Consider the following 23,280-nt stretch of genomic DNA (forward strand, 5'->3'; position numbering starts at 1 on the left):
CCCACAAATAATTTCAGCAAGTCAGCAGTACTGTCTTCCTCATGAGTCTAAATCATCATAATAAATGTGCTTTTCAGAATTGCACTAAATTTACAGGCTCAGGTTTATGTTTCACTCACCCTGTGTACATCATCTCGAAACTAAAGCTGGGCCCAGATGATTAATGAAATATGCAAATACATTGTTAATTTCAATATTTCCACCTTTCCATTCACTTCAAACCTTTTTGCACAGATGAATACAGTGACGCCTAGCAGCAGATGACAACATATGCTGCTGACTGCAGGCAAGCTGCTGCTCTGCCTTAGCGCAGCACTGTATTGGGGGTAATAAGAACCTAATGGGGGATGAGAGATAGATGAGAGAAGGATAGAGGGAAGGTCCAGCAGGTCGCAGGTCCTGCGTTTTTGGTGGCGTCAGACACCATGATAGCAGGACTTGCTAAATGGAACAACCATAGCAGTGAGCAGTCTGCCATATTGCGTTACAAAAAAGCTCTTTCCTGCAAAAGTAAAATATCTTTACTGGAAGGATTGCCATTAAATTCAGTACAAAGATCTATATATTCCCTAAACTACTGTATTCTTTCAGCACCATCATCATAATCAGGTGCCTATATTCACTTGTACTATACTTGTTTTTCTTAAGATAATAATGAGCATAAAATCATTGTCAGTGTGACTGGGTTAGCAGCCAGACATGTTGTATATTAGCATTGCATCTTTGCGATGCCATCAGCAGCACTTAGCTTTAAGCACTGCTATAGAAGAGTGTTGCACTAGCATGGTGCAGATTTATTTTTCAATATAAAAAAATCCCAGTCTTAGAATATCCTGCTCTATTCTAAAAACTGAGAAAATTATAATTTAAGCAGCTGATGATTTGATATGACTGCATGGAAAGTACAGAGTTTTAATTCTAAAAGTTGTGGCGCACCATCGAGGTGCCAGAAAGATACTGGTGGCAGTGAAACAAAGTCATAGCAGTGAAACCTGCTGTGTCTGTCTGAGGCAGGTGCCCCGGGTCACCTTCTCTGGGAGAGGAAAAAAAAACAAAACAAAACAGACAGGACAGAAATGTTTGAGTCACTTCCCCGGAGAGGTGAATGTCCCCAAAGCTGCACATACGGGGTCAAATGAATGCAGTTTCAAACAGACGGAAAAACAAAGCTATTTACAGGTCGAGGTCTTTATTGTTTCCCTGGGCTTCACGAGCCCAGACCTTTAGGTGGGACTCCACCACAGGTCACTTTTTTAGCTGAGCAGTATCATGAGCATGCTCCTCAGGGCTGAGGGTGAGTGAGGGCCATGCTGTGTTATGTTGACATAAACAATTTGTTGACCGCACAGTAGCTGGAATAAGGCAACAGTGCATGTTAATGACATGCTGACCAGTCCTTTGTCTGTTCCCTGATCTAAAAACGGAATTGCTCTTTGTTCTGTTTGCAGTCTGCAGGAAAACAGTTCAGAGGTCATGAGCCCTTTAACAGGAGGGACCAATTATTAAGTCCTCATCTATACGAACATAACGGCACGGCACATCGATACAATGCTCAGAAATGAATAAAAAAATAAATAAAAATCTTAAATCAACAGACCTGTGCCAGGTAGAATTGAATGCACTGTGTTTGTGTATGTTCATGTGATGAATCTTCAGTGCTGAAAAAACCTCAGGACTATTTTAATGTTTTATTTATGACTAATTATGCAGATTTGTGTAGCTGGGATTTGATTGTTTCAGATGTATTTGACAGAATCTCAGTGGTGAAATGCTGCCGATACTGTTGTTGCATGTAACTGAGGCAACCCAACATTGCTTAGCCAACCATCCTTACCAACACACATTTATCATCGTTTAGATGCATGTGAATTATGCCGTCCTCTCCTCCCATCCACACACACACAAACACACACACCTCTGTGACCACCTATGTAGGGTGCCTCCATGTACAGTGGGTGCTTCACCTTCACACCAAAAGCAGGTTTTCATTTGTGAATAAGAGGTGGTGTTTTTGTTGTGTTTTTTTTTTTTTCCCCCTGTTGCCATGACGCCATCGCTAGGATGATAAGTGCTGAGTGAAGGCTGACTGGGCACAGCGCCATGGGAGACAGCTGGGCCTCATGCCAGTGGGGCTGGATGCAGATGGGGATCCAGCAGTGAAAATGATCCCGTTAAGTTGTTTGGTTCAGAAAGCTCCATCAAAAATTGGAGCTACTGGTTCAGTCTCTTTAACCAACAGGTCACATGGTTACAAAAGAGGGAGAATTAACTGTGTGATGGCCATAGGCCATTTTATACCTGTTTTCCTTTTTTATGTTCCTTCATTTTTGGTCTGCTGGCTGCTGGCTCCGTTATCTTTATTAATCTTATGCTACCTCGATTTGTCACTGTGTGGACCTTCCCTTTCTTTGTTATGCTCTCTCACAAGCTGGGAATAACAACTGTTATTACTTAATTAGGTTTAATGTGAAGGATTGGCAAATGAAAAAAGTGGGCAAACTCAGTGGTTGAAATTTCTGAAAATATAAATTTTCTGACCAAGAGGTGCAAGTGAGGATGACAGTTGGATGGAGGGCGACGAACTCACTACATAAAAAGCATATTTATATGTGAGAAGAAAGAAAAAAAGAGCCCAATGCATCTTCATTAATCCCACAGTCACACAACTGTATTACCTGAATTAATTAAAACTTAAAAGTATTCTACTTTGCAGATGGTGTCTCTAGCTGCTGGAGAAGACTTGAATCCAGTCTGGCAACTTTTTTTTTTTTTTTTTTAATAAGGAATGGATTGTGCAATGCTGTAAAATGAGCCACATTTTGAAAGTTTCATTGACATATTCATCACAGACTCAGTGGCATGACATTTCAAAAATCAATTAAAACATTTTTAGGCCCGTTCATTAATATCACATCCCAAGTTAGTATTGATTTACGATTGAACTAGGATTCACAGTTTCCCTGAGGTGATGCAGTATATTCATACTTTTTTGGTTTTTTCATTTGTCTAAAACCTACACATGCAGTTTACTATTGTTTGAGACAGAGGAAAGCAGCAGTAGAATATGAAAAGATGAATCAATTGACTGCTTCACTTTTTCTGAGTGATAGAGACCAAATCCTGATTAATTTCAAGCAACTTTTAGTCCACAACTCAAGAAAATTGTTTATCAATATCTTTGTTAATCTGTAACAAAGATATTTTTGTCCATAACAGTAAGATTTTCTGCACTGATGGTATCTGTAGTATTTAGACTATGCTAAAAAGAGGCTATTTGGAAATTTCCTCTGCCTCCAGGTGTTTCCAGCTGAGAGTGCAGGGTGTTTATTTGATGCTTGACAAGAGCTTGGCCATTGTTGCAATTACAAGACAAGAGATGAACCATATGCCGCTTGAGGATTGCTATGTTATCATTGCAGGTTGGAAAGGGATGTGCTGGGGCTAAGTAGTGAGCATGTAAACTTCAGAGGCACGAGCTCTGTTAAACTAAAGGGGAGGTTTATAGATCTTGACATACAGGATGTATAAAAATATGCAGAAGAACCTCAGCGCCTTTTTGTGTTGTGAGTAAGTGAGTGGCCACTCACTCAGTCGCACTGAAGCTGACACCCCACAGACATACAGAAAGAATAGGTTTCACTGCCTGTCTGACATATTGCATGCTGGATTGTGTGTGAAGTGTGCTGTATACACTTAGACACATGCACCTCAAAACTCAAGTCACAAAATTAATACTGCAAGTCATTTTTGCAACCTCAGAACATCTAATACTAGATCGTTCAGTGGCTGCTGACCCTCTCCAAATTTTAACATCAAGTCTTCTTCTCTCAAAGGCAGACCGAGAGTTAAATAAAATTATAGCACAGTTTTTGGGACATACCAGACAGTTGGCTCACCTGTTCCAGTTTCTCTCTGCGTTGGAGGAAGACGGATGCAGAGTATCCCTGCTGCTGGACAGTGCTGTAGCTGCTGCTTTTCATTTTGGACACACAGGGCAGGAGTGCTGGAGTTTCGTTGTCTGGCCCCCTCGACCTTGGATCATCTGACAGTTGCATTGATGACCCGTGCGCCGCTGTCTTCTGGTGCACAGACACAGACTGATGCACACAAAAGCACAGCCACTTTTACAGCCAAGCACACATGCAGAGTTGCTGTCACTTGCGTCTTCTCTCTTCTCTATTCTATCTATCATTCAGTAACTGAGTCAGCCTCTGTTGGTCTCTGTGCCGTCTGAGCCACAGTGTGCACCCTGACTGTGACCAGAGCGACAGTATGTGCGTTACACTCCTGCACACTTGTTGGGGAGGGTGTGTGTGTGTGTGTCCCGGGCGGGATGGGAGGGGTGGGTGGTGAGCTTCTGTAGGCTTTAGGTCAAGGCAAAGTTGCAATAGGATCTTCTACACTGGACGAGAAAGGGAAAAGTGGACACTGAAGCGGACTAATCTGATTTAGAAAAGCACAAGGAGACTGTCAGACATGAAGACACTCGTAAACAATCACACATACAAGTCTGCAAAATCTAATTCTTCCACTTGAACCTCACTTACAGAATACTAATGTGCAGCTGCTGAGCATCCTGAGCTACTCACCTTTAGAAACCTTTGCAAGTCGAGGAAGTCAGTGTGCCTGCTGTGAAGGGAGCACACACACACACACACACACACACACACACACACACACACACACACACACACACACACACACACACACACACACACACACACACACACACACACACACACACACACACACACACACACACACACACACACACACACACACACACACTGATTGGAGGTTGTTGCTGTTGCTGTCTGTAGATTTTTTTAAGAGTACAAAAAGGTGCAGATGTAAGAAAATTTAAATTGCAGGTGTGGTCACTGTATCAATACTGGAAGAGTGAGTCGATATAGTCATACCTTCATTCCGTTCATTGTGACCTATTTTAAAATTAGAATGAAAACGTTTTTTAAGGAACACCAACAACAACGTGAGAGTGGTATCCATGATGATTCGTGAATATTCAAGGGCGAAGAAAAAAGTTGCAGCAAATTTTACATGACAGTATTCACAACCTGTAATATTCTTTACAAACGACTAATTTAATTCTTTTAATCCATGGACACATAAAGATGACAAATAATTCAAGTAATAAATCTTGCTTGTTTAAGATGCTGGTAAATCTAAATTAATTGTACGTTGTAGTCATGGTTTTTGAATCATGGAAAGTTCATTCTGAACTGTGAAAAATATATCAGAGCTAATATTCAATATTAATATTCCATCAATGTTTACAAAAGTTTAAATAGTTATATTCTTTTTTGTCTTCATAAAAATGCTTCATGTAAGCTTTAACCAAGAGTTGTGTGACAGTTTTGCAGCAAGATGCAAGCAAGGTCTGCCCTTTGCTGTGTGCATTGTCAATGCAGGTAAAAGTAAGGCTGCAGCCTGCAGCTAGTTTATAGCTTCAAGCATAAAGACTGAACACAGGGAGAAACAGCCAGCCTGGCCAGCATCTCAGCTCCTTGTTGGTTGGCAGCCTGACAGTGAGATAGCATAAGAGTTCATACTGAGCAAACTGAGTCTGTGGGTCCCACAGAGAAATGAGAACAGTGTTAATATTACCTTCTAACTCTCTTCAAGAGAGGACATAAGAATGATTAACTACTGCTTTGGTAGTATATATTTTTATAATAAGATGGCCAGTGTACAAACCAGAACAGCTTGTTTTTACCACCCTACAGAGGACGTGAATACCCAGCTTGCTGACAGAGCATGTTTTCCATTTGTTCTCCCCATCTCCATAAACAACACTGGTCCATCAATGAAGAGGTATGGCGTTTTCCTGTGTACACAACAGAGCGTAGTGTTGTACATCATATACACTCTGACTGCATTGGTGCTAAATCATCATCAGCAACTCAAATTGCAGAGTAGCCCATAAAACATATGCTGTGCATCACCTGGCAAATATTTTATATGCATGTTAATCTGCAGTATGTTAATGTTTGAGAAAGCGAGCATGTTTTTATTTTAAGGAGACCCAGACTCAGAAATCCAAGTAAAAAAAAAAAAAGGAAAGTGATTGTAAATGAATATTTAGTCTGGTTGCAACAAACAGTGTAAAACTGTACTTGATAAAACGTAGTGGGGGGGAGAAAAAGAACATCAGCCAAAACTGCTCCCACATAGGTGAACACCTGCAGAAGCACTGATGTGCACCAGAAGGGCTCTGCATTAAATGCTGCCCGCAAGGGACAAAAACCCTGACACAGCTTTAAGGATTAAGGAAGTGGAGCAGAATATCTGGAGACATACAATTAGAAGTGCAGTGGTTCTAACAGCGTGGCCTCTAAAACCTAATTTGTCTTGTGTATTTGGTCATGTAAAAAAGCGAGGGAGAGGCCAAGTGGAGAGGGAGGGGGCGTTTTTCGAGTTTTGGATGAGGGGGTAATGAAGATGAAGAAACGGACACATAAATTGAGCAATCAGCTTTTTAATAGAGCCAAAGAAATCAGTTTTGACCTGTGACCAGACCTAATGTTACTTGTTACTGTATTTAACGTTTTCTTTTAATATGTAATTAAAACTGTTGTTGCGGAAGAACCACAGAAATACTTGTACACCACCATACTGTTATCAGAATTAATGCAAAAGAAAGGGAATTTCTGAGTGGGGACAGCAGAGGTGATATCATGAGGTTACCACCAGTGGCAGAGCCAGAAAAGTTTCAGTGGGGTGGCCAGGATGGAGCCTGAAATAATTTGGGGGTGGCGTAGAAATCACTACTGCACGAACATAAACAAAGTTGAAAATACAGCACTATATGCTAACATTATACAAATTTACAAATGCACTGCGATATAGACTCTTTTAATTAACAGATTATATAGTCTAGTTTTATATTCATACTTGCGTTTAAACTCTGTGTAGAGTTGAGTTGATTGATTGTTGCTGACTGTTGTGTATATGTTGTATATGTAGGGCCTGCTACTGGGAAGTTACACAGAATTTCAGCTGCGATGATAAAGCACTCTGTAATGCTCTTCTGTAACACAACTGTAATGATAATTACCACTACTGGGAGCAGATGTTCAGCTCCGCCTATCAGTGTATCATCAGAAAAACAGAGACTGATACATAATAAAAAAAATAAAAAAATGAATAAAAAATACTGGTTCATTTAAATCAACATCTGATTTAATTTAAATTTCAAAAAAGACATGAACAAACATCGCAAAAACTTTTGTGAGCACATTTTACTCACGTCGCTTGTCACACATTCATCTTACAGCACCTGCATTCTGCGATTATCGCGGTTTGCAGCAAAACGATCTACAAAATCATCGAAGTCCAAAAGTGTCGAAATGCTATTTGCCCTTTGATACAACAGCTTACCTGCAGCCACCGGTTGGTTCACGTTGGGAAAGTCAGCCTGTGTGCATGAATCAGATCGCTCAGATCTTCTTCTTCTTCTCGGTGAGCGCGACATTTTGAGCTGCGCGCCCGGAAATGCGGCGCCTGCGCAGGAAGGTTCCGCTCCGCACGCGGGCTACCTTTGACAGCTGTGACGTTTTGCCAGGGGTGGCCAATAGGAAGGCCGAGACCCTCCCACCTCCGGCATTGGTTCAGTATTCACACGCTTCAATATCCGCCAAACACCTGTATTATTTCAGATCTGTTATCATTGCTCATTTTTATTGTTTCCTGTTTTGTTTTTGCATCCACTTAACCTGCTCTTCAAGTTCCTGTTCCTCACCCACTCACCTGCCCCTGCTCCGGCCCCTGCTCCGGCCCCTGCTCCGGCCACCTCTCTGCCGAGTGTTCAGTCAGTCAGTTGTGTGTGGGATGGCTGGCTAGACTGATGATTTTGTATTTGGCTTTACTGTAGTATGCCCAGAACTGCCACAAAAAAGAGCAACCTCGCTGCAATTTGAGGTCATGTTTCTGACCAGTGAAGTCAAGTGCGTTATTCAGTCATCTTCTGGCCTCCATGCAGGCGGTCTGGGCCGCAGGCAGAGTGTTGCTGTGCCAAATATGGCACAAACATTCACCTGCATGAGCTGTGTCAAAGGTCTCAAAACATGTTTTTGGCTTCAACATTATAATTCATTCACTTTGTCTGACCCAATTGGACCCAAATGTCAATGCAATAGAATTATAAAGTCAAAACATTTCATGACCTTATCATTCCCGGTCAAGCATCAACATTTTATGACATCATGATACCGTAGAAATATCCTCAGCCGTTATTCAACTCAAAAGAGAGAGGATTATGACTGTACTTGTATTTTTCTGATTGATGGAGGCCTCGGCTTCAGCGAAGGAGGCAGAAACTATTGCTTTCTATCAACTCCGGAAGGAAATATTTGGCTCTTTAGCTGCTAAATGGTCCACCAACTTTGACAAAGAAATCGTTTTCATGTGTGGGTTCCAGTTGTGTTTGCAATGCCCATGCATATTTGTGTGGTGAATTTCAAATTGCAGCCAACAATTTCACAATACAACAACGTCAATCCCACTGAGTAACCTGTGGCAGTAGAATTTTTTGAATATAAAACTTTTTAACATACTGCCTTCATGTAATATGTCATCATAAGCAAGGAAGAAGCCTGCTAGCATGTAAATATGGATGCAAACAATGAAAACTTGTGAGAAAATCTCCTTTGCAGATGTTTAATGAGAAAGAAAATGCACTATACATCATATTTATTAGATCTCCAGGACACCAACAGTACATTTTAATGAGCATGTGAACGTAAACGTAAACTTTCTTTACATAGAATTCCCATAGTGCACTATTAATAATGCTTTATATTTTATTCATGTGATATACTTTCATATCACTTGTTTCTATAATGAAATAAATAGATATATTGTGAAGGCAAAAAAAACAAAAAAACAAAAATAAAACTCAAACCCAATTTATCCTGCTGAAATGTTGCATAGAATTGGAAGTGGCATAAAATGGAAATATTTACTCTGAAAGTTATTTCAGTGGCATCTAATCAAAACATTGAACTTGTGCTGTAGCAAAATGTATGGAATTAAAAAACGTACAACACTTCTCATGATTATCATGCACTTTTATTGGAAATGAGACACAAGTATTGCAAGTCAACGTTACTAAGAAAAATCAAAAACAAAAACAAAAACAAACTTCATACAAAACATCCAAACAGAAATTCTCCAAATGCTCAAACAGAATTAGAGACAAAGTACAATAGGCGCTCAGCACAAAATGCAGTTATTAATCTTTATTAAAGTTGTTTTGGCTAAAATGTTTTCAACAGTTCTGATCAGGTTACATTCATGTGTAAACATTGGTATGAGGCAAGACATTGGAAAACCCACAGTCGATACACTGCCGTTCCTTCCATTGCATCATGATAAAATGCAGCTGCAGGACTCGGAGGTAGTCCCTGTCTATATGCTGGTTCAAACATGACACTTTGTTTGCGAGCGTAAAGGAATTTGACAAAGCGTTCACCGACAGACAGCTGGCTTTAAAACCCTGCTTGGTTTTTGGTCGAGGACATCAACATGATTGGGGCACGTTGAGAGGGGCACGTCGTGTCCTGGTCCCTCAGAAATGAGCATTAACATATATCGGCTTTGTAATGTGCAAAGGAACAAATTTCACCCTTTCACCTTCTTGTAGCTTCTCTTAACTCTGACTGTAGTGATTGTTTCGTCCAGGGCACTTGTGACAAAATACATTTGGAAGAGGAAAACCTTTTTTGGGGAGCTACATTTCTTTTCATAGTATATATCTGAACACGCAGGGTCTATCTTTGATACACTGATTTCAAAGGACATCGGCAGGAGAAAAGAAAGGCATGGATGGGAGTTTTTAATTGAACTATTATAGACATTTACACAGGTACATACTGTACATACCCAGTTCTTTTCCCAGCAGAGAAGCACTGCGACCTTCTCTGATGGAAAATCATTACTGAGACAGGCTTGGGGATTGGAAGTGCAACAGGCCAACAATATATATAATTTTTATATGTTATTTATGGCAGGATAAAATACCACCTTTCACCCTCACACACCACTCCGCACACACACCTCTGTTCAAACTTTTTTTGATACCATTGCACCTTTCCAGTTTGGCTTTCTGCAGTGGCCGTAGGACAGCTGACTGCGAAGCTTATGAGTCTCAAAGGTTTCTGATTACACAAAGTTTTGCATTTGGCAAAGTTAAGTAATGCACTGATTTAAGAACAAAACACAGGCAAAGAATCTAAAAATCTCTTGGAAAGTTTGCCTTTAGCATTATGTCCTTTCATCTTTTGAAATGCTGTTAAGGTTAATAAAATGAGCTGCAACACAAAAATGCAGTTGGGTATGTTATTTCATTGCTTTTTCATAAGCCCATCAATTAATACCGTATTGTTTTCATATTGTATATTTGACATCTCAAGAGCTACTATTTGAGAGTGCAGTACACTCAAACATTACTGAGTTTGACTGAGAGACAGGACAGTCAGTCTTTCTAATGAAAGAGCCATCACCTAAGTTTCCTTCATCTCATCTGAAGTCAAATATGAAAAAAACTAAACAAAACAAACCCCAAAACAAAAGCCAGCCCGATACTGATGTCTGCTCCAGACATCCAGATGGGTCTAAAATAATAGTGATACCTTTTAAATTGTTTCCATAGCGTGCCAATAATCGGGTTTAGCTCTATTGAGTCTCTTTGTCACGTTCTGACACCTCTGCATGGTCTGAGGAGCCCCAAGGCTCAGAGGGCAGTTCTTCAGGCCTGGAGCCCGAGAGTGCTGAGGAACCAATGTGCAATGCTCCCTGCTGAGTCCCTGGGCTGATCTTGGGGTCAGTCAGAGGACTGTTGATCCCCAGGGTGGACAAGGCGTCCAGGGTGCCATCTGGATCCACCATCATGTCGATCACTGTCAAATCGGGAAAAAAAGCAAAGACAAAGAGAGTTCAAAATGACTTTATATATATATATATATATATATATATATATATATACATAAATAACTTTAACGCTATGAAGTATAGTAAAAATGTCTGTTGACTGTTCTATGTAGTAGGCTGTTTTTGATCTTGAATACTAAACAGAAGCTTCAAATACCCAGCAGTTGCCGTTCCACTCTTTTCAGGTCTTGAATAATGGTTGAAATCTCCTGTTAAGAGAACATAAACAGAAAATCAAAGCTGAAAAAGTTCATACGCCAAATAAATCACCTCCTTCAGCTCCTTGTTGCGGCAGGAATAAGTCTGGAGCTGTGCCGTGAACACCCGGTAATGCTTTTAGAGCCCTGTGATTTGTGCCGTGAATAGACATAGCTCATCCTGGGTTCAAACGAGGCCAGACTGGGTTAAAGGCAAAATTTATGAGCCAGCTCCTTCGAGAGGGAGAAGTTTTATGCGCTTTCAACTTTTTTGCACCCAGAACAACAGCACGTAAGTCTTTTTTCTCCATCATTTTTTCTCCATAATCATCTCTGCTGTGCTCTTCTCTCCTCTCTCCAAAACAGGAATTGCGAAGTAAAATAAATGGCATGCGCAAGACTACAGTCTTGGATTTGATTCCCCAGACAGCTGTAATACTGTCAGCACTCACTATGATTGCTTCAGAAAGTAATCAGATATCGTCTGGTGTAGGGAAGGACTCGATACTGTGTGGCAATACGCCAATCCACAGAAAAGCTAATGGATTACTGACAGAAATAAATTCATAGGCAAAATATGTAGTCACTGTAGACTTGCTTTCTGTACAATAATGCTAAAAAGAAACAAAATGCTGATTAGACTTCTTGAAACCCCAGTATCAGATGACTTTATTAAACACCTCCCAATTTTCCACCACAGTGCACTTTACGCAGTGTGGCTGAGCAGATTTAGTATTACAAGAGTTAGCAGTCAATACCTTCTGCTGTCCTTTGGTCACATTTTAGTCAAATATATAGTAGTAGTAAAATACAGACAATCATTCAGTGAAACACACACACAACCACGCTTTCACATGAACACACTGATTCTTTATCCTTTGACCACTTTAAAGCTGCATCCAGCTGTGTTTAATATCACATGGTTACACACCCCATTAAAAAAATGAACAGTGGCTTTTTTTTTTTCTCCAAATGAAATATTGTGAGTCTGTGGTGAAACTTTCACTGCGCATCCTTTGAAACCAGGCTAAAAGAGCAGGCGAAGCTGCACTTGAACAACATAGGTGCTCAGAGCTGCATCCTGTTTGTGTCAATTTAATGCCAGAGAAAAACTGAGGGAGACCCATTCATCCTCCACAGCAAATATAAGGCTTACATTACAATGTGTCCAGCAGTTGAGATACTTGAGGTTGCACTGATGTTATACCCACCAACTGCCCTCCCAAAATGACAGTCAAACTTGTCTTGGGTGACCTGTGCTAAAAATATCACTATCATCTCTATTTTACAAATCTGTGGTAGAATAAAACATAAAAAATAATCATCACCTTGTTGGAGCTGTTGAGAAGTAAGGAGTCATGCTCCGCCTGCAGTTTGTTCTCAATCTCTTCCCATTTCCGTTCTCTATCCTTGAAGAGGATCCTGAAGGCCAGGTTACAAAAATAGATAAAAGTAACATTCAACAAAGCATGCTTAATATAACTCTTGATGGAAAAGGAAGCGAGTGAAGGAATTCAGACGGCGTCTGCCATTTGTAGGATTGAAAAGGAGCCTTTGAGTAGCTTTGAGTAGATCTGTAGCTGACTGTCAGAGTGAACCTTTGTGATGTGCCACTCGCACTGTACTAGTTGGCCTAGATCCAACATAAAACACGGGAAATTTTCAAATGAAAATATATTCCGATTTGCTCTCTTTTAAAATGTATACCACACCACAATGACTGTCCCGTTTGGCTCTGCAGCACGAGGCTCACCTGATTTTGCAGGTAGTTTTGTCAACAGACTGACGTATCCTGGTTGAGAGCTGAGTCACAGATGCGAGGAGTAAACTGTCAAGCACGGCCTGATGGACGACAAAAAGTTACTCGCTCTTAGTCAAAGCTGAGAAATGCTGGTTGTGGAGTTGGAGAGATAAATTAGTCAATGCTTTCAAATGAAAATAGCCGAATTAAACCCACAATATTTACATTTTCTTCTCATTCGCTGAGGTTTCAGGGGCACCATTTTTCTGTGGAGGACTATGTGTGCAGTGTCCTCTAGTGGTACAGACTGACATGTTGATCATTATTACACTTCTTCGGCAAACTTCTGACGCTGTATGACTGTCAGGATAAACCAGTTACAGTGCAGGGCTAGAGAATGACATCACCGAGGCCGTCGCGCCTACTTTGCACATATCTTACCTAGATTGTGCATGAAATGTTCACAGGGTTCCTCTCCACACATCTAAACTTTCAAGATACTCTTGTGATTATGATTACAGCTGTGTCTAATAGAGTGTGCAATATTGGAGCAGAGACTCACATCATCTCTGTTCCACGTCTGCCGGCGGATGGAGCGAGATCTCTGACCGCTCCGGGGTCGAAGCTCCACAGACTGCTCTATGGAGGGAAGGCCTACGTCCAGGCTGTCATCAAACACTCTCTCCTCCAACTAAAACAGGATGAAAACATGTCAAGGGCTGTTATTTTTACATATCATTTTATATAATTTTGTGGAGAACCTTTGCATAAACTTCTGAGTTGATCAGAAGAAATGCATTTTATTATTATCTAATCCAGCCGACAAATTATGTTTTACTGTTGTCTGGTTGGTTGTGCGTGACTTATTGACTGTACCAAAGCTCCGGGATCAGTGGCTGCCGGGCTGACTGAGTCAATCTCTCCTGCCACATCATGAATTTCTCTGGCGAGCATGGCTAGGTCTTTGGCAAGGTCTTGGCTAATCCTGATGAACAAATGCAAACCATTAATTTTTGACAAAATAAATAAATCAACAATTCACTAACATGTAATACGATCCGAGGAAGTATATTTGAATACTGTGAACATGACTCACTGTTGTTCTCCCGCGGCACTGAGTATTGATTCTATCTTTTATGTACCTGGCTATTTCCTCGCTGTGTGCGGTCCAGTCCCTCACATATTCATCTTGTTCCCTGGAGTGCTGCTTCAGGGCAGCCAGGCTTGAAGGATTAGGAGTGGCGGGTGCCGAACCTCCGAGCTGGGATAACCGAGCAGACAGGAATGGCTTGGATATGTGGCGGTTTGAGCCGTACTCGTCCTCCGAGGTGGAGGCATACTCCACAGGCACACGGCGCCATCGAGAGCCGGCTAAGGTTCGAACAAAGAGTTAAGATGGTGCTTAAAATGGGATTTAAAGTTTTCCTTTTTTTTTTTTTGGATCAGGTTTGTGGGAACACTGAGTGAAGAAACAAAATACTTACATCCAGATGTGGCATGTCCATGCGAGGAGGTACCTTTACTCTTGTCGGGCAGCTTGGAGGCGCTGTTAGCCCTGGCTCTGGGTCCAGATGCTGAGGTTGCATTGGATCCTCTCAGTCCTTGTCTGATGGCATAATCTCCTGCCACACTCCGGGCCCCCAGACCTCTGCTCCTCGTCACGGTGGCCTCTGAGTCACTCTGGGCTGATGGGGACCCCACCCTAGGTCTCCTCGGCTGCGCCAAAGCCTCTATCCTCGACATTCCCCTTCTTATCATCCCAGTCCTGGACGTGGAACTAGCAGTGGAGGCCTCAGAGGCAACTGACATGCGGTCAAGATCAGCAGGTTCAGTGTCTGAAGAATCCCCCAGCCGGGCTCGCCTCAGCAGGGATGCCCTGGTCGGCCTCGGCTTGGGGACATTGGTGGTTTTGCTGGGTCCGGATGAGGCTGCGGCCTGGGTGACCTTTGCGCGGCTGGACTTGGTGCTTGCCCCCACAGAGGTGGTGCCTGTTTGGACTCTGGTGTGTGAACTTCTGGAGTCCTGCGTGGAGGTGTGCTGCGAGTCTGAGAGGAGGGAGTTGGAGTTTATGTCGTCATCAGTGAGGTCCAGGGATGCCCAGGGGCGGCTGGGCTGAGGAGGCCCAGATGTTCTGGTCTTCGGTCTCCTGTCCTGGCTCTCTCTGCCCCCAACAGGCCCCTTGCTGGAAGAGCACACTACTGTTCTCTCCTTCTGCTGTCCCGCCAGGGTCCTACGTCTCTGGACCACTTTCCTAGCTCCTTCAGCCTGGCTGACTGTGCTCGTCGTATCCACATCAGACTCAGGCGACATGGAGCCTTCGATGGACTGGCTCGGTGGATCACCGTGGTCTGACACAGTGGTCTCTAAAAAGGCTGCCACGGCTTCCGAGTCTTTCTGCAGTGTGACGCTGTCGATGCCAGCGTCCCTGCTCTGAGCTCTGCTGGCCGGGAGCCCATCAATGCGAGGTATGAGCTCAATAGGAACGTTGGAGCTTGGTTTCTCCACTGTAAAACTCTCCTGCCTCAACAACGGCTTCCCACTGCTTTCCCTCGCCTTCTCCTCTTCCTTTTTCCTCCTCTGTGCCTCCTCCATTCTCTTCTCTCCGCTGGTCAGTGGTCGAGGAGGGAACTTACTCGGCATGCCTGACCGCCCTGATCTCCCGCCACCACTGTCCTGTGACTTGGCAGGTGAGGAGCGACTAGGGCTTCCACCGTGACTGCCCACACCTCCGGCACCGTCACCAGGATGATTCTTCCCCCTGGCTATCTTTTCCTCCTGGTTCTCCTTCTCCTGAAGCTCCGTGTCTTGTTTCTCCCCCATATCAGCACGTAGGCCTGAACCTGGGGTCCTCCTTCCCAGGACAAGCTCTTCTCCAGGCGGCTGTGGCAGGGCTCTCCTCTTGCGTTCTGTGAGGCCTGAGGAGGCAAAGGAGGCTGAGTGGCTGGATTCACTTATTTCAGCTGAAAGAAGAGAAAATCTATTAATAGTAAAGAGAGTTGACAAATAAACATATCAGATATGAGTTGTGGGTGTTATGGTTGAAGAATTTATGCACTAGCAGCGACCTGTGCTGCAGTTCCCATTCAGTGACTCTCTGTCGAACGAGATGTACAAAAAAATTATTTTATTCTTCATAACCTCATGAACTGTCAAACAGTCCGTCACTTTCTAGAGCTGAAAAATGTCAGCGAGGATAATATACAGAAGGCAGCAATGGGAATCTGTTCATTTGTTCAGGAACTTTGGTACAACAGGAAATGAATGTTTGTACGCTACAAAGTCTGAGGAAAGAAAGTGAACAGACCAAATATCAAGAACTGCCATGGTAAACAGGAAGAATCCTCCTGAAAGCTCCACAGAGAACACATACTACAACACTTTAATAAGAGATTTATATGCAAGGGAGATTATTGAATATTTTTGGGATAGTGGCCAATGAATTTGCACAGTCCCTTTATGTATTGAATTGAACAATTACGTTTATTTCTGGCAAATTCAGCTTTTCATTCTTGAGAAAAAGATTGCGTTATTGATGTAGAATAAAATATTTCATTCATCATAAGTGAAAGGCATCCTTGCTCAGTTCAATACATGAGAGAAATAAGCTAACCAGGTGAAAATGCTGTGTCTTTCCTGCTCAGATGGGATTCTCTGTATGTACCTCTGTCCTCTGTGACCATGATGTGGCTCTCCCCTCCTGAGCCCTCAGGGTCCGTCCTGATGTGACTCGCAGCCAGGGTGGCCCACTGCGAGACCCAGCGAGGACCGCCCACCACCAGCTCCTCAGACAGAACCTGGAAGAAAGCAGCACGGAACATATGAGAGAGACGTTAACATTTTTGAACCCATTTGCGGTTGACAGAAGGCGTGAAGCTTTTCTGACGGTCACTGATGGTACGTGACTCTTTGACTTGAATTTAAAAGGCATGCGCTAACTTTCTGCACCTCCGTCTCCATGCGTCCAGGCTTCCCTCTGTCTGCTGTTCCTGACCTCTGGGAGGTGAGCCTCTCTCTCTGGTCAACAGCACTCAGTCTCGACATACACACCGCCTCCTGCGCATCCACACCAAACACCTGAAACATACATAAACAAGAGCACAAGCACAGATGCGTGCAGGAGAATTGTTTTGTGGCGAAATCAGAAGCACAGTAACTTCAGAGGATGGGTACTTTTCCCACCTTGTCGATCATTTTCCTGGCCTCTTCCTCTTCATGATCTCCATTCTCCAGCTCAATAGTGTAGGTGCCTCTGTCACTGTAGTCATCTCCATGTTGATGGCACTCATCACGTCCGTTGTGCTGGTGCTGCGCTGAGCCAAGTCGCCTCTCTGCAAATCCGCCTGCCACCTTGGAAGTTGAAGATTTGCGACGGCGGGCAGGACTGTCCTCCTCTGCGAAGAGCCCCTCGGGGACATTGGCACGGCCCTCTCTAATCTTCATCCCGACTCCGCCCCAAAGGCCCCATGAGCGTTCATCAAGAGCTGCAGCCCTGCGCTGCTCTCCAAGTGCATTCTCTGAATCACTCTGTGTGCCGTCCTCATGTTTACTGCCTGGTATGAAAGTGGCAGGATGGGAGGTGACGGGTCAGATGGTAGACAAGGATTAGGTTGGCTGTACGAACCACTGCATATACACTCACCTTTAAGACTCCTCAGCTGTACGGGAACATCACTCTTCACACTCTCCCCGTCATCCTCTGCAACTGTCTCTTTGAGAGCCAATGGCAGCTCATTCTGCGCCAGCCAATCAGCAACTTTCACCTCTGCTGCAACCATGGCTGTCTGAAGTGGACTCAGCTCCTCCCCAACAGGTCGTTTAGGACGCGGCCTGGTCTCTGGTCCTGGCTTTGCCACCCGATCTTTGACAGTGACTTTGCCTGTTGCTCCAGGGTCGAACTCAATGGTGAAGGAAGCGTGGCCATGAGTGGACTCTGCAGCAGCAGAAGCAGAACCTGAACCAGCCTCTTGTTCTCGAGACTGCACTTCACCGCTCCCTTTAACTCCTGACCGAGTATCCTTGGTTGGGATCTCAAAGTAACTCGGCTCCTGATTGGGAGTTATTTGTTGAGCCGACTTTGGGACTTCTGCATTTTTCTTGCCGTCTGTCAGAATTATTGCAGTGATATCAAAGACAACTGATGAATAGTTTTGTTTAAGCTATTATGCAAAACAGCTAATTGGCAATCTGTCAAGATGTTACATGTATTTGTCTACATAATTCACTCTAACTGCTTCCTTGACATACATTTCTCATAAAGTAGTATCTTTTATGTAATCTTTATGCAGCATGATCCAATTAATACCTGTTTCAGGTTTTTCACGCTTCCGGTCAGAACTCTTTTCTTCGGGCCTTCCTGGTTGCTGGTCATCAGCTTCTCCATCTCCCCACCACGCAGGCTGGCCATAAAGTGGCGTACCCCTGTGGAGAACTGCAACATCCCCTGGAAAAAACAATGAGAGCGATAGTTGTACTGGGGAAGATACACATAGATTTACCATAGTGAAAAAGTTTGGCCAGGGGAACTACAGAGACACCACCAACTGAAATGTCCCAAGTTCACATCCACACATGGGTCTTTTCTCTGTCTAAATTGCCATCTATTTTTCTTGTCATCACTCAACTGTCTGCAAAGCAAATAATTTTAAAGAATAAAAAAAATTGTACGAGGCGACTTTGCGGTTTGTTGGTTGTTGCATTTGCATCTAATTTAGAACTGATCCTAATTTCTTTATTCTGTCTCTTTGTTGGTTTTATTAATTTGTGATGCTTTATGGTTTAGTCTGTAAAATGCTCACCAAAAACCACCGAATGCTTTTGATTTATTGTTATTATGATTATACAATCTTTGTCGATGATATTAATTTGTTATCTCAAGGCAGCTGAAAGCTTAGCTGTGCGGCTGTGATCTGTCGATGAACAGTTCATCAGTGTCACTGCATTACTGGACAAGCAGACTGACCTGCGCTCTTGTCCTCAGCCCTGCTGACCTCTGGGGGCTTGGCGGCAGCTCCCTCACACACTGGTGCCGCTGCAGCCTCCAGGGGTTTCACCTCCAATGTGGAGGATTGCCCCTCTGGAGCCTTCTTCTGGTTCAGCTGAAGTTGGCTGCTGAATTTCTCATGCTGATAGAAGAGACAAATACAATTCGATTTCACACAGACGGAGACGAACCGTCTGAAAGATTATATTCTTTCCCTTTTATTCTCAGCCACAGCCTAAACTTTAACACACAATCTGGATATTCATGCTGATAGTTCTTGCAGCTCATTAAGATGAGCTTGTATCTTTTCTTCAGCGACCTGGACAGTTTGCTAGATGAAACAGCAGAATAATCAATCCTGGAAATGTTTCCAATTCAGCAGAACTCTTTCCTCTCTTTGAATAAAATCCACCTCTCTCAGGTATTTTGATGAAAAACTGAACTAAGGCGAACTGATGAAAAAATACAAGGCATCTCCCTGCTTCCTCCCTTTGAACAGATATATTTAACCGCTGAGTTAAAAATATGAACTCACTACATGCTGTAAGTTTTCTCACTACATGCACAAAGTGGTGTCTAACCTTGAGGGCCTCCTCTGGAATAAGCAGCTCTCCTCGAACCACAGTGAACAGGTTGGTATGTGAGGCGGGCTAAGGCAAAAGACAGTGAGCTCTTTGCTGGGGTGAGAAACATGCACTGATAGCCTGATGTATTATGCAGCAGGCGGACAGCCGTGAGCATTCACAGCTACGCAAGAGCAGATAAAGTTACCGTGTTGCCCCTGTGCACTGACCTTGTGCTGTGAATAACAGGTTTTCACAAATAATACAAGCCCATATTCAAAGGATATCGTATCCAAACCTCAATTTGTCGTTGATTTTCAGTGTGACATAGATTTGCTCCTGTATCCTGATGTCATTCACAAACGTCTGCAAAGAAAAACAGAATGAGATTACCAACAACGTCAAACATCCAAATACTGAAAACCAGTAGTCTGGACCAGATGCTTGATCTGAGCCCTCATCTACTTTACTTTCTGCATTAACTGATTTATTATTTCTAGATTGAACTGATAAAAGTGTAGAAATTATATCAGCTCTGTTCATTTCCTCTTGAACGCTTATTGGAGGCTATCTTCTTTAGTTTTTTGCTTATTTCCAAATCAGGATAGTTCTTGCTGATGATTATATTTTGACGCTTGCCGGTCTGTAGGCATCTTCAATCAGTTCACAGTTGTTATTATTGGCCAGGAGGCAGACCAGGAGAAATTATGTCAGCATCCAATATCTATTTATATGTGCATATCAATGGGTGTGTGAGATTGTTGTTACTCTTAAAATTATTTTGTCATCCTTTTACCTCCAGTGACATTTGTACAAACACATAAAGAATCTTATTGAAGTATTTTTTCCATTAGCGGATCAGGTAGAAGACGTGAGTAGATAAAGCAGTAGATGACTAACACGCTCACCCCATTTAAGCTGCCCAGGTCCTTGACTTTGTGTTCGTCTGTGTTTGGCTCGTAGTTGATAACAGCGTGTTGTTTGTCCACACTGCGGGACTAAATCACACAAAATCCTGTCAATCACTGTAATCCAAGATAATCTGCAGTGCTTCAGACAATCCAGATGGATGGAGAGTACCGGCCAAGAGCGGGTGCCCGGTGGAGTTATACCTGCAGCATGAGCTCACAGTCATCCCGGCCGACAAAGATCATCTCCCTGGGGAGACGGTGGCGTGTCCCCCCGCCGCTCACCAGGAACCAGGAAGTCAGACTCATTGCTGCCTCAGTAGCCAACCTTTGAACTTTAACACATCCTGCTGAAAACAGGCACAGTGTAGGACCTTGCTGTTATTTATTCATCTATTCGGCGTCTTCTTCTTATTCAGTTCAGCGTTTGGTTAAAGGGGTACGTCCTTACAGGACTAACAGGCGTGAATGAGGCCTCCAGTTTTGCATAATCACAGTACATTACTTCAACATATGGACATATGTGTCATGTGTGCACTAGCAGCTATCCTCCCGATGACAATGGCATGCTTATCTCTGGCTGCAGTTCATCTAACAGCATTAAGCCTTAAATGCTGAAATAGATTAACATCTTACAGAATTCCAGGCATCCTAATGAACTCCCAAATTGAATTTCTCAGCCGAGCTGCCCCGGTCGCCAAATCCAGTGAGTCGCCGCTGAAAAACAAGAGAGAGGGAGTCAGATGTTATCCAGGAAGAGGGAGGCAGAGAGGATGTCTTGGGGTAATGAGAAGCAAAGGGAGATAATGAACAATGTGCATTAGGACAGCTAATTTAGTTGGACACACACACACACACACACACAGGCCAAAAAGAGGTAGGAAGTCAGAAGAACAGAAGGAGAGCAAACCCACATCTCATATGATTTCCATGCAGTTGTCTGGGCTCACAAGCTCCAACAACAGCACAACAGCTCTTTTCAGTGGGGCACACAGTCCGTGTTGGTCCTCCCTCTGCTGGAGCATCAGCAACACACAACAGGCCTTGCTGACTCACGCTCTGAGGGAGCCATGGGTGAATCTGTAAGATTTAATTACACACACTTAGCCATACGCCTTGCATGGGGCTCCTATTTCTGCACCAACTCAACGTCCATGGGACCTGACAGCCTCCTTCCTGTGCCCTGAGCAGGCAGGGGATGGACAGGGTTAACTCTTTTCCGTGGCCCAGATTTCCTCTAGGACGCGAAGCCATCCTGTCTCGAAGATGAATCTCAACTGCTAATGACAGCGCATCAACCGGGCAGGCGAGCGGCGGCGGCGGCTGATGGGATCCAGCCAACGACAGAGCCTGGAAATTGGCCCGGTTAGGCCACGTCTCGGTCCATCGTTCACCGTGGAGCCATTTCACAATGACATCATGGTGGAGAGGCTCATTTACCGGAACGGCCTAATGTTGTAAAGAAAATAAGCACATTGCTGCAGAGATGCCAACGCGTCCAGCCTCAGCGCATCAAGGGATGCTGTTCACTGAAGCCATTTGATCCCCAACCTCCCGCATTTACGCACGCCTAGCAGACCAACACGCAGCCGAAATCAGACAGATTTACAGCAACACCTTATCACGTGTTATTGTAAATCCGGCTGCCTGCTGATGTGCAGCCGAGGACGACATATGGGCTCCGGGGTTTGTCGCACAAACACCGTGCGATGCCCAATCTCTCCGTCTCCATCCTTAAAACAGAGGAGGCGGCGGAAGACGCCGGGGGCCGGCGTGATTATAAAACACACACACACACACACACACACACACAGCCTACGAATACACAGTCAGCAGCAGAGGGACATAAATGTCACATACCAGCAGCTTCTGCGGTCGATCAGTATCCGATGAGCGGAGGATCACAGCCGGCTCCTGCTGCCCAGCCCAGCTCCTCCGGCAGTGCTCGGCCTCCGGCACACGGTGGCGCTGTGTGCCCACGGAGGAACAGCACAGCAGGTTATGTAACAGTGTGGTTGTGTTCACATAGGCCGAGTAATACACATGCAATCTGGTGTGCTACTTTTATTCTCATTGTTCATTTTAAAAATTCTGAATTCATTGTTGCGTATTGTTGATACTTTCAAATGTTGACACAAGATTTGTCTCACTCTTCTGATAAGTCTGTCAAAGTGGAGTTTTAAAGTTTCCTCTAACTACACATGTATCCAGATTTGGCTGTCAGTGTGTGGTGTCACAAATGTATGCTCATATTTGTACACTTTAAACTGATACAAAGTGAACAAACTCATTATGCACATCATCCTGGACTCTAAATATGATTATAATTTTTTTCCCACTATGTCGCAGTTTTGGGATTGTTGAATTATTGAATGTATTTAAATGCAAATGAAGGCAAAACTAATGATAATAGTACTGATATGGTTTGTTACAGTAGCCTATACCAAATGTAGATTTGGTATTTAATGTACAGACCTGTTGCTCTGATGTTCCTGAGTCTCATTTTCTTCAGGTAGGATTTAAAGGCTTTACACTTTGGGGGTCATGTTTCAATGAGAAGGACTTAATATGAATGTTAATGGTGACCGATTGAAATATACCAACCATCGTGTATTAATGTCGCCCATGTTATGAGCAATCACATAATTAGCCAGGACAAGCTAACGTTGTCTTTAGCATTGTGTGTGGAGCAGTGTTACATCAGAGTCAGTTGTCACAATTAGCCACAATATCAGAAACACTATCTCAGGCTGACGCCCTTATTAGAAGGTTAACATTTGAATCGTTAAGTCTGTGTGAAGGACTGTGTTGTAGAGCAGCTTAGTCTTTTGAAATGATCCGGAAAATGTTTTTTAAAAGAGAGTCTTTGTCCATTTCATTGCTGAGATCAGCAACTTAAAGTTTTGATTTGAAGAAAAGCTGGAAAAATGCAAATGTTCGATTT

The 23,280-nt window shown here is 43.4% G+C and overlaps 1 protein-coding gene across 1 annotated transcript; it reads right to left on the minus strand.

The window, feature by feature from the left end:
* Positions 1-10,692: 10,692 nt before the first annotated feature.
* cep170ab (centrosomal protein 170Ab) lies at positions 10,693-20,645 on the minus strand. The gene is made up of 19 exons (XM_029509979.1): positions 20,541-20,645; positions 20,337-20,426; positions 19,716-19,794; positions 19,447-19,505; positions 18,845-19,007; positions 18,188-18,325; positions 17,525-17,986; positions 17,065-17,435; positions 16,822-16,959; positions 16,547-16,679; positions 15,080-15,845; positions 14,370-15,046; positions 14,028-14,256; positions 13,762-13,870; positions 13,448-13,576; positions 12,898-12,986; positions 12,473-12,566; positions 11,105-11,156; positions 10,693-10,916 (listed from the first exon to the last, which is right to left on the minus strand). The coding sequence occupies exons 1-19, from the start codon at positions 20,643-20,645 to the stop codon at positions 10,693-10,695; spliced, it is 4,107 nt and encodes a 1,368-aa protein (XP_029365839.1).
* Positions 20,646-23,280: the final 2,635 nt, after the last annotated feature.

Source organism: Echeneis naucrates, chromosome 1 (assembly GCF_900963305.1).
Source record: "Echeneis naucrates chromosome 1, fEcheNa1.1, whole genome shotgun sequence".
Lineage (NCBI taxonomy): Eukaryota > Metazoa > Chordata > Actinopteri > Carangiformes > Echeneidae > Echeneis > Echeneis naucrates.

What these genes read in the sequence shown, in the direction of transcription:
- cep170ab (XM_029509979.1), bottom strand. Translation starts at nt 20,645, where the DNA reads ATGAGTCTGACTTCCTGGTTCCTGGTGAGCGGCGGGGGGACACGCCAC. An exon ending in AAAACTACCTGCAAAATCAG is followed by an intron (nt 12,567 to 12,897) that starts GTGAGCCTCGTG and finishes CCTGGCCTTCAG; the next exon opens with GATCCTCTTCAAGGATAGAG. An exon ending in AGTGGAACGGCAACTGCTGG is followed by an intron (nt 10,917 to 11,104) that starts GTATTTGAAGCT and finishes CCGATTTGACAG; the next exon opens with TGATCGACATGATGGTGGAT.